This window comes from Trachemys scripta, chromosome 8, assembly GCF_013100865.1.
Source record: "Trachemys scripta elegans isolate TJP31775 chromosome 8, CAS_Tse_1.0, whole genome shotgun sequence".
In the NCBI taxonomy this organism is placed as follows: Eukaryota; Metazoa; Chordata; order Testudines; family Emydidae; genus Trachemys; species Trachemys scripta.
Genome location: NC_048305.1, coordinates 39,128,796 through 39,141,549, shown reverse-complemented (window position 1 = coordinate 39,141,549; position 12,754 = coordinate 39,128,796). Strand labels below are relative to the sequence as shown.

At 55.1% G+C, this 12,754-nt stretch overlaps 1 protein-coding gene across 4 annotated transcripts in view; it reads right to left on the bottom strand.

Moving 5' to 3' along the window:
* Positions 1 to 4,194: 4,194 nt before the first annotated feature.
* The window catches only part of PCDH1 (protocadherin 1), a 154,814-nt gene continuing 146,254 nt past the window's right edge, over positions 4,195 to 12,754 (bottom strand). For 2 of the 4 annotated variants that reach the window (XM_034778144.1, XM_034778145.1), the window contains exon 5: positions 4,195 to 8,512. In XM_034778144.1, coding sequence (XP_034634035.1) covers positions 8,127 to 8,512 — 386 coding nt within the window. In that variant the 3' untranslated portion in view covers positions 4,195 to 8,126. The remainder of the gene's footprint in view (positions 8,513 to 12,754) is intronic. The other 2 variants (XM_034778146.1, XR_004646735.1) reach the window with 2 other exon arrangements.

Here is a 12,754-nt window from a genome sequence, read left to right as displayed (position 1 = left end):
AGTAAACTCATGGTAAGGAGTGTGGGAGGTGGCCCAGTGTAGAGCAGAGGGTAGGGTGCAGGGGTGAGGGCTCTATCTGGGGGTGAAGGGTTTAGGGTGGAGCTGGGGATGAGGGGTTCAGGGTTCTTGTTCCCCATCACTCTCCCAGACCTTCATCCATCACTGGTGTCACTTGCCCTGCCTGTCCCCCTTCCCCTGGCCCTTTGTCCTGCCATGAGCCAATCTGTCTCCCCCAGAATTTCACTGGAAGCCCCCTGGTGCCATCCTCGTCCCTCCATGGCTACCACTGGGGTGACCGAGCTGCTCAGGCCCAAACAACAGAGTGCTGAGCCCCTCCCACTCCCTATTGTGCTCCTGAGAGAGGGGCAGGGCCAGCGGGGTGGCAGTGAGCAGGGGAGGGGGAGCGTTGGAGCCCTAGATGGGGAGCTGAAGGGGAGACCTGGCTCCTCGCTGCAGCCCATGTGAGGACACTTCAGTGGGCTGTGAGGTGGCACCATGTGCCTGCCCTGGGGTGACCTGCGCTGTTCTGGGGGGGTGGGAGAGGAGGCCACTTCAGGGGCATTCATGCCTTTCTGCAGCTCAGCCAGAGACTTACATGCTGCAGGAGATGCAGCTCCCCCATGGTTGCTGTATGCCCTGGCTTTGGGAAGCCAGGGCATAGTCTATCTGCGTGGGCTGCTGCCCCGGAGCTGTGGCAGGGAAGGAGCAGCCTGGGGCGGACAGAAGTTGCGAGGGTTCAGTACCCCAGCCCTTCTGCCTTCCAGTCATCCCGTAGCCCCCTGAAAAACCTCCCACCCCCAGCCAAACCCCGATCCCTGACCTTCAGCAGGACCCCTGTCCCCACCTACCAGGCCCCCAAACTGACTCCAGCACCAACCTACCTACCCCAGCACCCACAGATGTCCCAGCACCCCACCCAACCCCAACAGCACCTAGTCACTTCAGCCTGTAGCATCAGCCCCATACAGCACCCAGAAGGCCTAGCCCCCCATTACTCTCCAGCACTCACTGCCCAAGAAACCTGCTATCCAGCCTGCTGACCCAACCCCCACCTATCTCCCCCAACCTCAAGCTGCCAAGGCCGGCTCCACCACAGCTTGGGGCAGGATGTGCTGACCAGAAGAAGAAAGTTATGTTATTATGCAAATTATGAGTATGTACGCAAATTTCCTCAGGATATCATTTTCATACATCACACCCATGAAGCTGTACAAACTGTGGCAACTGACAGTAGAGAGCGGAGGTGGGAGGGGCCTGAGCCTAGGGAACAGGGCGCAAAGAGTGTAAAGCAGACTAAGCCCCAGGAATGGAAGCTGCTGAGGGGCAGGGGCTACAAGGGCAGTAGTGCCACCCCACCACTCCCCAGCCCAGCTGCAAGGTGGAGAAGCACTGCCTCCAGGGGAGCACCCTAGAGATGCATGCAGAGCCCCCAGCTGGGGGCTGGACAGAGAGCGAGGGCTGAAGTGTTGTGGGACAGGAGCTGCAGCGCCAGGTCAGAGAGAGCAAGGCCAAGTGTCCAAAGCAAGGTGGGCATCAGCCTTGGAGCAAAGTCTCACCCACCACTTCTGGGACAGGGAGGGAGAACGGCTGTCCAACACATACCGACACTTCCCCTATCTGCAGATACTGACCCTGCCCCCCAGAGACACAGACTGATCCATCCGATACTCTAGACACTGAGCTGACTCATCCCTTGGATTAGATGCCAACCCAACCCATCATCCTCCCATTCCCTAGGACACTCACCAGACCCATCCCCACCCCTAGACACTGACCCCACCCATCCCCGACCCATTGATGGGGCTGATCTGTGGGAGGAGGTTCTTGTGGCATCTCTTGGTGGGACTGATATGGGGGCGAGGTCCCCATGGCATCTGTTGGGGAGGCTGATCATGGTGGTGGTGGGTCTCTGGGCCCCCACCTTGTCCATTAGGCTGATCTCTAGGATATCCCTTTGATGCCTGTCACTGAAGCCCAAGGCAGGGCTGTATCTCTTACCAGCTGTCCAGCAGGCCAATCCTGGGCTGTCACAGAGACCATAATAACCTAATAATGGCCATATTCAGGGAGACCAATGGTTCATCTAGCCCAGTATCCTGTCTGGCGACAGTGGGCAATGCCATGTGCTTCAAAGGGAATGAACAGAACAGGCCAATTAGCAGTGATCCCTACCCTGTCGTCCACTCCCAGCTTCTGGAAGTCAAAGGTTTAGGGACACCCAGACCATGGGACTGCATCCCTGACCACCCTGGCTACTTTGCCATTGATGGACCTATACTCCATGAACTTATCTAATTCTTTTTTTAACCCAGTTATACTTTCGGCCTTCACATCCCCTAGCAACGAGTTTGCCTGTGCGTTGTGTGCAGAAGTGCTTCCTTTTGTTTGTTTTAAACTTGCTGCCTATTAATTTCATTGCATGACCACTGGTTCTTGTGTTATGTGCAGGGGACAATAACACTTCCTTGTTCATTTTCTCCACACCATTCATGATTTTATAGACCTCTGTCATATTCCTCCTTAGTTGTCGCTTTTCCAAGCTGAAAAGTCCAAGTCTTTTTAATCTTTCCTCATACAAAAGCTGTTCCATACCCCTAATCATTTTTTTGCCTTTTTCTGTACCTTTTTCAGTTCTAGTACATCTTTTTTGAGATGTGGTGTCCAGATCTGCATGCAGTATTTAAGGTGTGGGGGTACCAGAGATCTATAGAGTGGAATTATGATATTTTCTGTTTTATTGTCTATCCCTTTCCTGACAGAGGCTGCTCTTGTCTCATCCCTACCAGCTGCTGCTCTCGCCCTGATTTTGGGGCACCCATGGGGGCTGAGAGACAGCCTGTGTCAGTGTGCCTCGGGGCAGGAGTCACTGCAGGGGATTGAGTGTTGCATAGGGCTGCCAAGCGCATGTCACACTTCCATTGGCACTGAATCCACGGACATCCCCATTCCCAATGCACTGTGCCCTGAGGAGTAGCTGGGTGGGGGTGGAGGTTCTCATTACTGAGCCTCATAGCACCCCCCTCTCCTTTCCCAGAGCTGAGCTCCATGGTGAGTGGCTGGGGTGTGTGACCGACGGGTGATGCTGTGTAACAATATCGCAACACTGAGGCCAGGTGTACTACCATTTCCTGCAGTATAACTGACGTCACTCAGGGGTGTGAATACCCCCTCCCCCAGCGACGTACGTTACACTGACTTAAGCACTGATGAGCACAGCACTGATGAAAGGAGAGTTTCTCCCACGACATAGCTATTGCATCTCGCGGAGGTGAAGTTATGCCTGTCGGCATGGAGCGTCTTCACCAAACACACTACAGCAGTGCAGCTGTGCCCTGTAGCACTTCTAGTGTAGACTAGCCCTGAGCTGTGATAAACTGATGACCAGTGTTTGTGACCTGGTTGCTGAGGTGTGGGTGTGTATTACACTCCCTGGTTGGAGTGTGTTGTTCTAGCTGAACTGGGGTCTGCTGGAAAAACAAGCAGGGGAAAAAAATCAATGGCTCTAGCTAAGCACCTTCCTGGCAAACATTGGCTGGACAATTACAGGCCAGTGGCATATTCCCGGCCCCAGGCAGAAGTGACATAGCTGCTTTGCCAGGCTGAGAACTAACCGATCAAAGGGCTATAAACAGTTAAAATTCCCTCTCTGGAAAGCAGGCAGGTGTCAGCTGTCAGGGGACAGGCTGGCACAGACAAGCTCTCAGGAGGGAGCCTGAAGCAGTTGGGCCTTCTGCAGAGCCAGGACATGGTAAGTATTGGGGGAGGCAGGCATGCCTCTTTGGCTGCCTGTCTCACTGGGGACCCCGCCCTGGCATCCCAAGGGAACAGGCATGCAGGCACTGAGCCAGAGTTGGGCGCTGAACCTGAGTCAGGCCTGCTGAGCTAATCAGGGCTAGCACCAGGGCACTGCCGGCCAGGGCCTGGCAAGGGTGGCTGATTTGCTCCTTGTGGTTGATCCGTTCTTAGGCCCCACCTGGAAACACCCTACTCTGGAAATGGGGTAATGGTGAATGGATGAGCCAAGCTCTCAGCCTCGGTGGGTGGCCATGGGTTTTTCCCCACAGTGAGGGAGTGCTGTGGGACTGAGGAGAGGAAGCAGGGAGGCAGTAAGCCCGTGCAAAGCCCCTCATGCACACAGTCCTCTCCCTGACTCTAAGGACACAACCCAGGGGGAAGAATCCAGCCGGCACAGCATCCAGGTTTTCACACTTTTATTGTAAAGCTTTGGGAAGGGCTAATTACAATGGAGTTTGTCATCTGACAGCTCAGCAAACAAACAGAAGGGGAGAGAACAGAAAGGGGCTCACAAAGGTGTCATGCTCACTGCTCTGAACAGAAAGAATTACAAGGGAATCAATTGTGCTCACAGTGCCTGGGAGAAACCAAACCCAAGGCCCAAAGCCTTCCCCGCACAGGGAAATGCATCACACATTGAGAGCAATACAACCTTAGCAAGAGGCGCTGCCTTAGACATAGGTCACCATCTGAAAAATAGCTGGGTACTTTCCTTTGATATAGGATTTCTCCTTTAGAAAAGCTACACCTGCATGTACATAAAACTGTACAAAAAACAAGGCATCACAAGCAAGGAAATGAAATCTCGTATAAATAGAACCAACACTGAAGAGCTACAATGGGGTTGCTTGGATCCTTCCACAGCCCGACTGCTCCCTGGCTCCCACCTTTGGTTTTACCCCCTGGCTTGTCCTAGTGCAGTGTTAAATACACTGAATGCCCCTCCCTCCCTGAGGGGCACCTGTAACTCCCTACCCCCCTTCACTGTGCTTGTCTAGACCGGAGCCTGTGGGGTGTCTTCTCTCCCCCATGTGCAGAGGCTTTATCCTTCTGGCTTATCTTTGTGCAAATGAGCTTCTCCCTGCCAGCACCAGCACCCTCTCCCCATGGCAAATCCCCAGCACCACCTCCGCCCTCACCCCTGGGCTGATCCCAGCACCACCTCCACCCTCATTCTGGGGGCTAACCCCAGAACCCCTCCCCCCCCAGGCCAATCCCAGCACAACCTCCACCCTAATCCTGGGGCTGACCCCAGAACCCCTCCCCCCCATGGCCAATCCCAGCACCATCTCCACTCTCCCCCCCAGGGCTGATCCCCAGCATCACCTACACACTCACCCTGGGCAGATCCCAACACCACCTCAGCCCTCACATGTGGGCTGATCCCAGCACCCCGCCCCACTGGGCTGATCCCAGCACCACATCTGCCCTCCCCCTTCAGGCAGATTCCCCCCTCAGTCCCAAACGAAAGGAACTGAGAAGCACAGATGACCGTGTATTCATGCTGAGAGAGCTGCTGTGCTGCCTCAGGCAACCCCTGAACCAAACCAAAGGGCTGTGAGCCTCAGGGTTCCCTTAGTGACCCAAGCAGCAAGTAGGGGGGTCACCCTGCAGACCAGGCCATGGGGAGAGCCAGGGCCCACTCTTTCCCTCTTGGAAGTAGTGACCCTCATCTGCGTAGGTCATGTAGCTCTTCTGGGGAGCCTGCCCCAGAGGGATGCTGCCCCAGACCCGAGCCTGGGTGCAGGGAGTGAGCATCTGAGCTGGCAGAGGAATCAAGGATCCTGGCCTAGGTGGCCAAATTGCACATTCTGCCCAGTTAGGCCCTGAAACTAGAACTACAATAAAAACATATTCAGGAAAGTGACGTGCTCAGGCAGCCAGGCCAGGGGGAGCACGGGCCCCACAGCACTGCCAGCAGAGCAGAACAGGTATGCCTGGACAGACACCCACCTGGAGGCCATGTCCACCACAGAGACCCACTGGATCGGTGCCCTCCAAGCAGGGGAGCGGTGACAGGAGAGGTGGGAAGGAGGGTCCTGACTCCCCTAAGTGGCACCTCTAGATGTATGAACTGTGGTGGGACAGTCCCCCATCACATCACCCGGGAGAGGGTGACAAGAACAGGGTGCTAGGGGAGCGGGCAGGGTAGGGCAGCTAGGAGCCTCGGTTTCTGCGGCCCTTCTGCAGGCCTTGTCAGCTCTGTGCCTCTTCGGCCTTGAGCTCCTTGGGCAGACCTGGTTCAGCTTGTGTCCATCGGGCCACACGTTCCTGAGGAAGCTACGCCATGAGGCTGGTCATATCCCATCACCACTGCCAGAGCAAAGGGTCAGGAGCTATTCAGCAAGGGACTTGCTGAACACCAGGAGGCAAGGCAGGGCAAGTGACATTGCCCCGAACCCTCCAAGACTCGGTGCAGGGATTGCAGGCCTCTGGGCCTGGTGGGATGGGGCTGCAATGCCCCCTCCCTGCAGGAAACACCCAGTGCTGAACAAGTCCTGCAGAACCACCCACAGGCACCAGAGAGGAAAGGCTGCCCAGTCAGCAGACACACAATGTCCCCACCACATCCCCCTGTGATCAGTGGCCAAGCATGGACCAAAGATAGGAAAGGGGATGTTATCCTGAAGCTGCCATTGGCCTCACTCCCCAAGGAAGATCTGAGCAATGAAGAGTTCTGAGGAGATAGGAAGGGAAGAATAATGGTGCATCTCACCCTCCTCCTAGCACTCCTCCTGGATGAGGAGAGGAAGGAAGGTACCCTAGAGAGAATGAGGCAAGAGTCACCCTTACCCTGCTCCAGACACGTGGGCTGTCCCGTCCGGAGCAGGGGGTCAGGCCAGAGCTGGAACAGTTGAGAATGGGACAGAAACCAAGTCACCAGAACAGCTCCAAGGCCTCCAAGAAAGCAAGAGAGTTCAAGCAGAGCCAGGAGGAGCTCCTGTGTCCCACCAGGGCCACCCCTTTGATCCACGTCTTGCTCAGGCTGGTCATGCCAAGGGCCATTCCTACAGGCACCTGCTCAAGCTGACGCCACCCATCCTTCCTCTCTACCCTGCACAGTGTCCCCTGGATTTGGTACCCTGTGAAGGGGAGCGCAGATGCTGCTGGCACCTGGCACGGCATTAGGGTGCCCACCCCAGGGAGACTGGATGACCTTTGACACTGGAAGAGAATGCTGGAGCCCTTGAGAGTGGCTCTGTGGCCTAAGGGCAGTGGGACTCCAGCTCACAGGGGCCAGTGGCCCCTGATGTGACCCTGAGACAAAGCTCCTCCTCACAAAGGCAAATGGTGGCTTACAGGCGGACAGGTCAAAGGTCACGTTCATGGCACAGATGGCCCCATGGGAGTTCCCTGCACTACAGCAGGCACAAGGGGATGGGGTGAGGCCCAATGGCTTGTGCCTCCCTTCTCTCCAGCAGAGCTAGAGCCAAGGATGTCTGCAGCCAGAGATATTAGTTATCAAACCGGGGCTCCCCCAGCCCTGCTCTTTCAGCTTTGCCATCCACTGGTACACAGCCAAAAGGAACACCTCAGCATAGGCCCTTACCTCTGGCACTGAGCAGTCCCTGGGCACCCTGTAGCCAATGGATACAGTGACAGCATTTGGCAAGCGGGCCAGGATGTAAAACCAGAAAGCCTCCAGCTCCACTGACAGGCCCCTGCCCCTCTCCTCCCATTCCCAGCTGTTATTTGAGGAACCAATCACATCTTTATTTATAATATGGAACAGGAGTGTGGACTGGAAGCTGTGCTCCCCTGTGCTCTTCCATGCACCAAACCATTCAACGCTGGAACTTGCTCCCTGTGGTTTGTTTTGTTGAAATGTCTTTTGTTTCAAGGACAATAAAAGTTTCAATCAGGCAGGATTTGAATGTCATTCCTAAGATTCATATTTACAGGAGTCTACAGTAAAACAGGCAGCTTGCTCCCTGTGCATGGAGACACCCCTCTGTCCTGTGCCCCAGGAACTCCACCAGCTCTGCACGGACCTTTGGTACCTAAGCCCTTCACCCCAGCCGTGTCCTCTGCACTCAGAGCCTGCCCAGCCCTCCCTGACAAAGCAGTTCAGAGTCGCACCCTCAAGTGCTTGGAAATTCCTTAGGTTTCACACACCCACCCTGCCCCAAGATAACGAGTTAAAAAGGCCCTCCTCTCCCTTGCCCTGCCCTGTGTCCTCAGAGGCCAGTTGGGGCGTCTCACCCGGAGGGAGGTGGAAACTGGGAACAACCTGGAGAACCTGCTGCAGGAGCGATAAAGCATTAAAGTTTCAAATGTTCCTCTGGACACTGGCCTCAGAAGTGTCTGCTCCTCACCCTTTGGGCGCAGCCTCACAGATAGATCTCCCTCTTAGTGGTTTGAGACGAGGGGGTGGTGGCTGGCTGGAAGTCCGAGGTCTGGGTGAGAGGAATTTCCTCCATAGGGGAGTCCTTGCAGGGCTCATGGCTACTGTTGGAGAAGGCACTGTATGTGGGGAGCAGGCGGAGGTTGGCCATTTTGGTGCTGCGCTCTTCCGAAAGTCTGGGGCTGCCGTTCCCAACTTGCTCTTGACTCCCCCGTTCTTGGTAAGGCACAAAAGTGGAGAGCTTCAGGGCATTCTTGGGCCTGCGGTTTGGGGAGGACTGGCCAGGCATCCAGCAGGTGTCGGAGTGGCCAAACTCCGTGCATTCCCGGGTGCAGGTCCCAGTCATGGCAACGTCAGGCAGAGGCCGGAGATCTGTAGAGAAGGGAAGTAAGAGCGGCGTTAACCCCACATGCACAAGCCCCACAGCATGGGAGCCGCTGCTGGATCTGGATCCCAGGGCACAGCACAGGCCTGACCCCCCAGGACTAAGCACCTGGCACTATGGGGGACATTTTGTTGCCAGGCTTCCTGTTGTGGGCTCTCAGCTGGTGGCAGGGGCAAAAGGGACTCTAGAAGGTGCCCAGTAAACATGTCCCATCTCTGTCACCCTGTCCCAGGCCAGAGAGAAGAACTCCAGTACTCCTGGAAGCTCAATGCCATGAGGCCCTGGGGAAGGCTGAACAATCACAGTGAGCACCAGCCCCTAGAGGCTGGCATGGGCCAAGTGTCACAAATTGCCCCGTTCCTAGGAGGCAAGGGAAACCTATGGCCCAGCCTGGCCCAAGGCCACAAAAAGCCATGGCAGAGCTGGGCCTAAAACTCGGGACTCGTGATTCCAGCCCCCATGTTCAAACTCACTGCTGCAGCAGCCCTGGGGCCAAGGCCCTTTCAGGCTCAGCACAGGCCCCGTTGCAAGTGTGCCTCTTAGACTCAGGCAGACACAGCCATTGACCCAGAGCATCTGGCATTCACCTGCCCCCATGCTGCTACAGGGAATCCCCCACTCAACAGTGATGATATCGCAGAATGCCAGGAGGGAGATAAAAATAACACACCAAAGGAGAGAAAAAACTAGGTTGACAACTACCACCCCATCCCAGGCACAGCCAGGCATCGCTGGGTACCAGCCACTCCTCCCCAAGCACAGCCAGGCATCGCTGGGTACCAGCCACTCCTCCCCAAGCACAGCCAGGCATCCCTGGGGACCAGCCATTTCCCAGACGCAGGCACCAGCCAGGAATCACTGGACACCAGCCACTCCCCACCCTGGGCACAGCCAGGCCTACCTGGATATCAGACACACCTGCAACTAGGAAACGGCCACTCCCCCGGACCCATGCACCAGAAAGTCACCCCTAAGCACCAGCCACTCCCCCACCCTGGGCACAGCCAGGCATCTCTGGGCACCCGGCACCACTCCACCCCAAACAGAGTTATCAGCCATTCTTCCACCCTACACACAGCCAGGCAAACCCTGGGCATCAGACGCTCTCCCACATAGGGCACAGCAAGGTATACCTGAGTACCAACACACTCACAACACAGACAAACATCCCTCAGGCCACCCACTGCCCCACTCTGGGCAGCAACCACTCCTCCACCATAGGCACAGCCAGGCATCCCGGAGCGCCAAACATTCTCCCACTCCGTTCACAAGGACTCCTGGCATCAGCCACTTCCCCAAATGAGGCAAAGCCAGACATACCTGGGCACCACTGCCCCACAAGCCAGGGTCCCTGGGTAGCAATCACTGCTTCAGACCAGACACAGCCAGGCAACCCTGGGCAGCAGCCACTCCTCCATGCTGGATACATCCAGGCAACCCTGGGTGGCAACCACTCTCCAATGGTGGGCATAGCCAGGCATCCTCACTCACCAACCACACCCTGGACACACCTAAGCATCCCTGGGCACCAGCCACTCACCAACGTTGGGGACAGCCAGGCATTTCCGGGGCACCATCCAATCCCTACCCCCAGACACAGCCAGGCATCCCTGGGAACAAGTATTCCCCCATGCTAGGCATAGTTAGGAATCTTTGGGCATCAGACACTCCCCCATCCCAGGCACAGCGACGCATCTCCGGGCATAAGCCATTCCCTTGGCCCAGACACAGCTAGGCATCTCTGGGCACCAGCCATTCCCCCATCTTGGGCACCACGAGGCATCTCTGGGCACGAGCCACTCTCCCTACTGAGGCACAGCCAGCCACCCCTAGGCATCGGCCACTCCCCTATTCCAGGCACAGCCAGGCATCGTTGGGCACCAGTCATTGCTCTGCACTAGGCACAAGCAGGCTGTACCAAGTACCAACTGCTCTTCTGCCCCTGGGACAGCCAAGTAATTGGAGTATCAGTCACAGACATCCCCCCACCCCGCTCACCACCCTCCCAGATGGACACACACATACCAGGGCCTCCTCGCTGTACACACACAACAGCACCACCCAAAGGACCCACCTTGAGAGATCCGCCAGGTGCTGGGACCCAAGAGAGGTTGCTTCGGCCTCTTTTATTTTTGTGCTGCAGGGATCACACAATACCACACACACTACTCCCTTCTGCCTCTCTGTCACTCTCACCCACAAACACTATACCACACATGCAACACCCGTCTCTCTCTCTCTCTCTAACACACATGTACACACAGTGCCACACACTACTCCCTTCTGCCGTTCTGTCACCATCATCCCCACACACTATACCACACACNCACACACACATATACAGTGCCCCACACACACTACTCCCTTGTGCCTCTCTGTCACCCGCACCCACACCCACAAAACCACATACAACACCCTCCTCACTCTCTCGCACACACACACACATACACACAATACAACATGTACTACTCCCTTCTGCCTGTCACCCTCACCCGCACATACTATACCACACACATAACATCCTTCTGTCCCATACACATGCACATACACACAATACCAAATGCACCACACATGCCCACACACTATACCACATGCAACACCTCCCTCTCTCACTCACATACACACTTACACATAATACCACACACACTACTCCCTTCTGCCTCTGTCACCCTCACCCACACACATTATGCCACACACACTATATCCCTCTGTCTCATACACACGTACATACACACAGTATGATGTACACTACACCCCCACGTACAAAATACCATGCATATTACACCCCTCTCTCTAACACACTATACCACACCCCCCACACCCCTGCACATACAATACCACAAACATTACACACACCCCTCTCTCTCTCACACACACACACACACACACACACACACACACACACACACTTCAACATACACTACTCCTCTGCACACACAATACCACACACACTATACTCCTATGCACACAACATTCCTTTCTCACACACACTACATCCTCCACACAATATCACACACACAATATACCCTCACACTATACATCTCTCACATACACAGTACCATTGAGAATACACCCCCACACAGTATACCACAAATACACTCCACATACTCAACACCATACACAATACACCTCAAAATATGTAGGATTCCCCTCAATATGCTACATTGCAGACACACAATAGTCTTCCAGAGAGACACAATATACCACACACACAATAGTGCTACCACACACAAATTCATCACACATACACAATTTTTCCAACATGTAAATACATGACCCAGTGCCGAATATACACATCAAATACTCAGACAATATCCACAATACTCTCCCCATCGACACCTTATACCCCGCACTCCCCCAGAAATACTACACCGCACAGATAATAGTGACCCCCCCCAAAACTCTGGTTCCCAAGGACACACTGCACTGTACAAACTCATGCACAGTGCTTCCCCATCCCGGAAACACCATCTCTCTCTCTCTCTCTCACACACACACACACATTATTCCCCCATACACACAGGCATACAATACCACAATTTGGGGGCGAAAGACCACACAGCTGCCACATCGCCAGCCCAGAGCCTGGAGTGTGACACAGCATCAGACATTGCTGCTACCCACAGAGGGTCCCCATGTCACTCCCACTGAGAATCCTTCTTCCCAGTGCTTCCTTGTCCTACTGTGCCCCAATGCTGCTCTCCAATAGCTCCCTTCCATTGCCCTGCTCCCTTTCCCACAGCTCTGAGCTCTTGGGCACAGTGATTCGAGTCTCCCTTGGCACCGGTTTCACACAAGGCAGACTTCCTACAAGTAAATACATAAATTCACCAGACAAGGTCCCTGCAGAGCCAGGGCTCAAAATCTGAGCTCAGTGAGTCAGGGGATTGGCGCCATGGATAGGGTGCTGGGGATCAGAGATCAAGCCACACAGATTGTATGCTTGAGTCAGAGGTGAGAACTATGGGGCTAGGTGCTGCAGGTCAAACAGAAGGGGTTGGTGCTGGGAGTCAGAGTTAATGATCAGCTGATCTTGAAAATGTTGTTTTTCAAAAATAACCTATCAGCCATCACACTCCACACCTCCAGCTCCTGAAATAGCTGTGTCACCCCCACTGATTTTCCCCAACTCCTGCAGTACTGCAGCCTCAGCCCCAGTGCTTCCCACCCGTTGCTCCGGCATCAGCTGTGCCATCCTCATAGTACCCCCACTCCCCTGGCTACTGCAG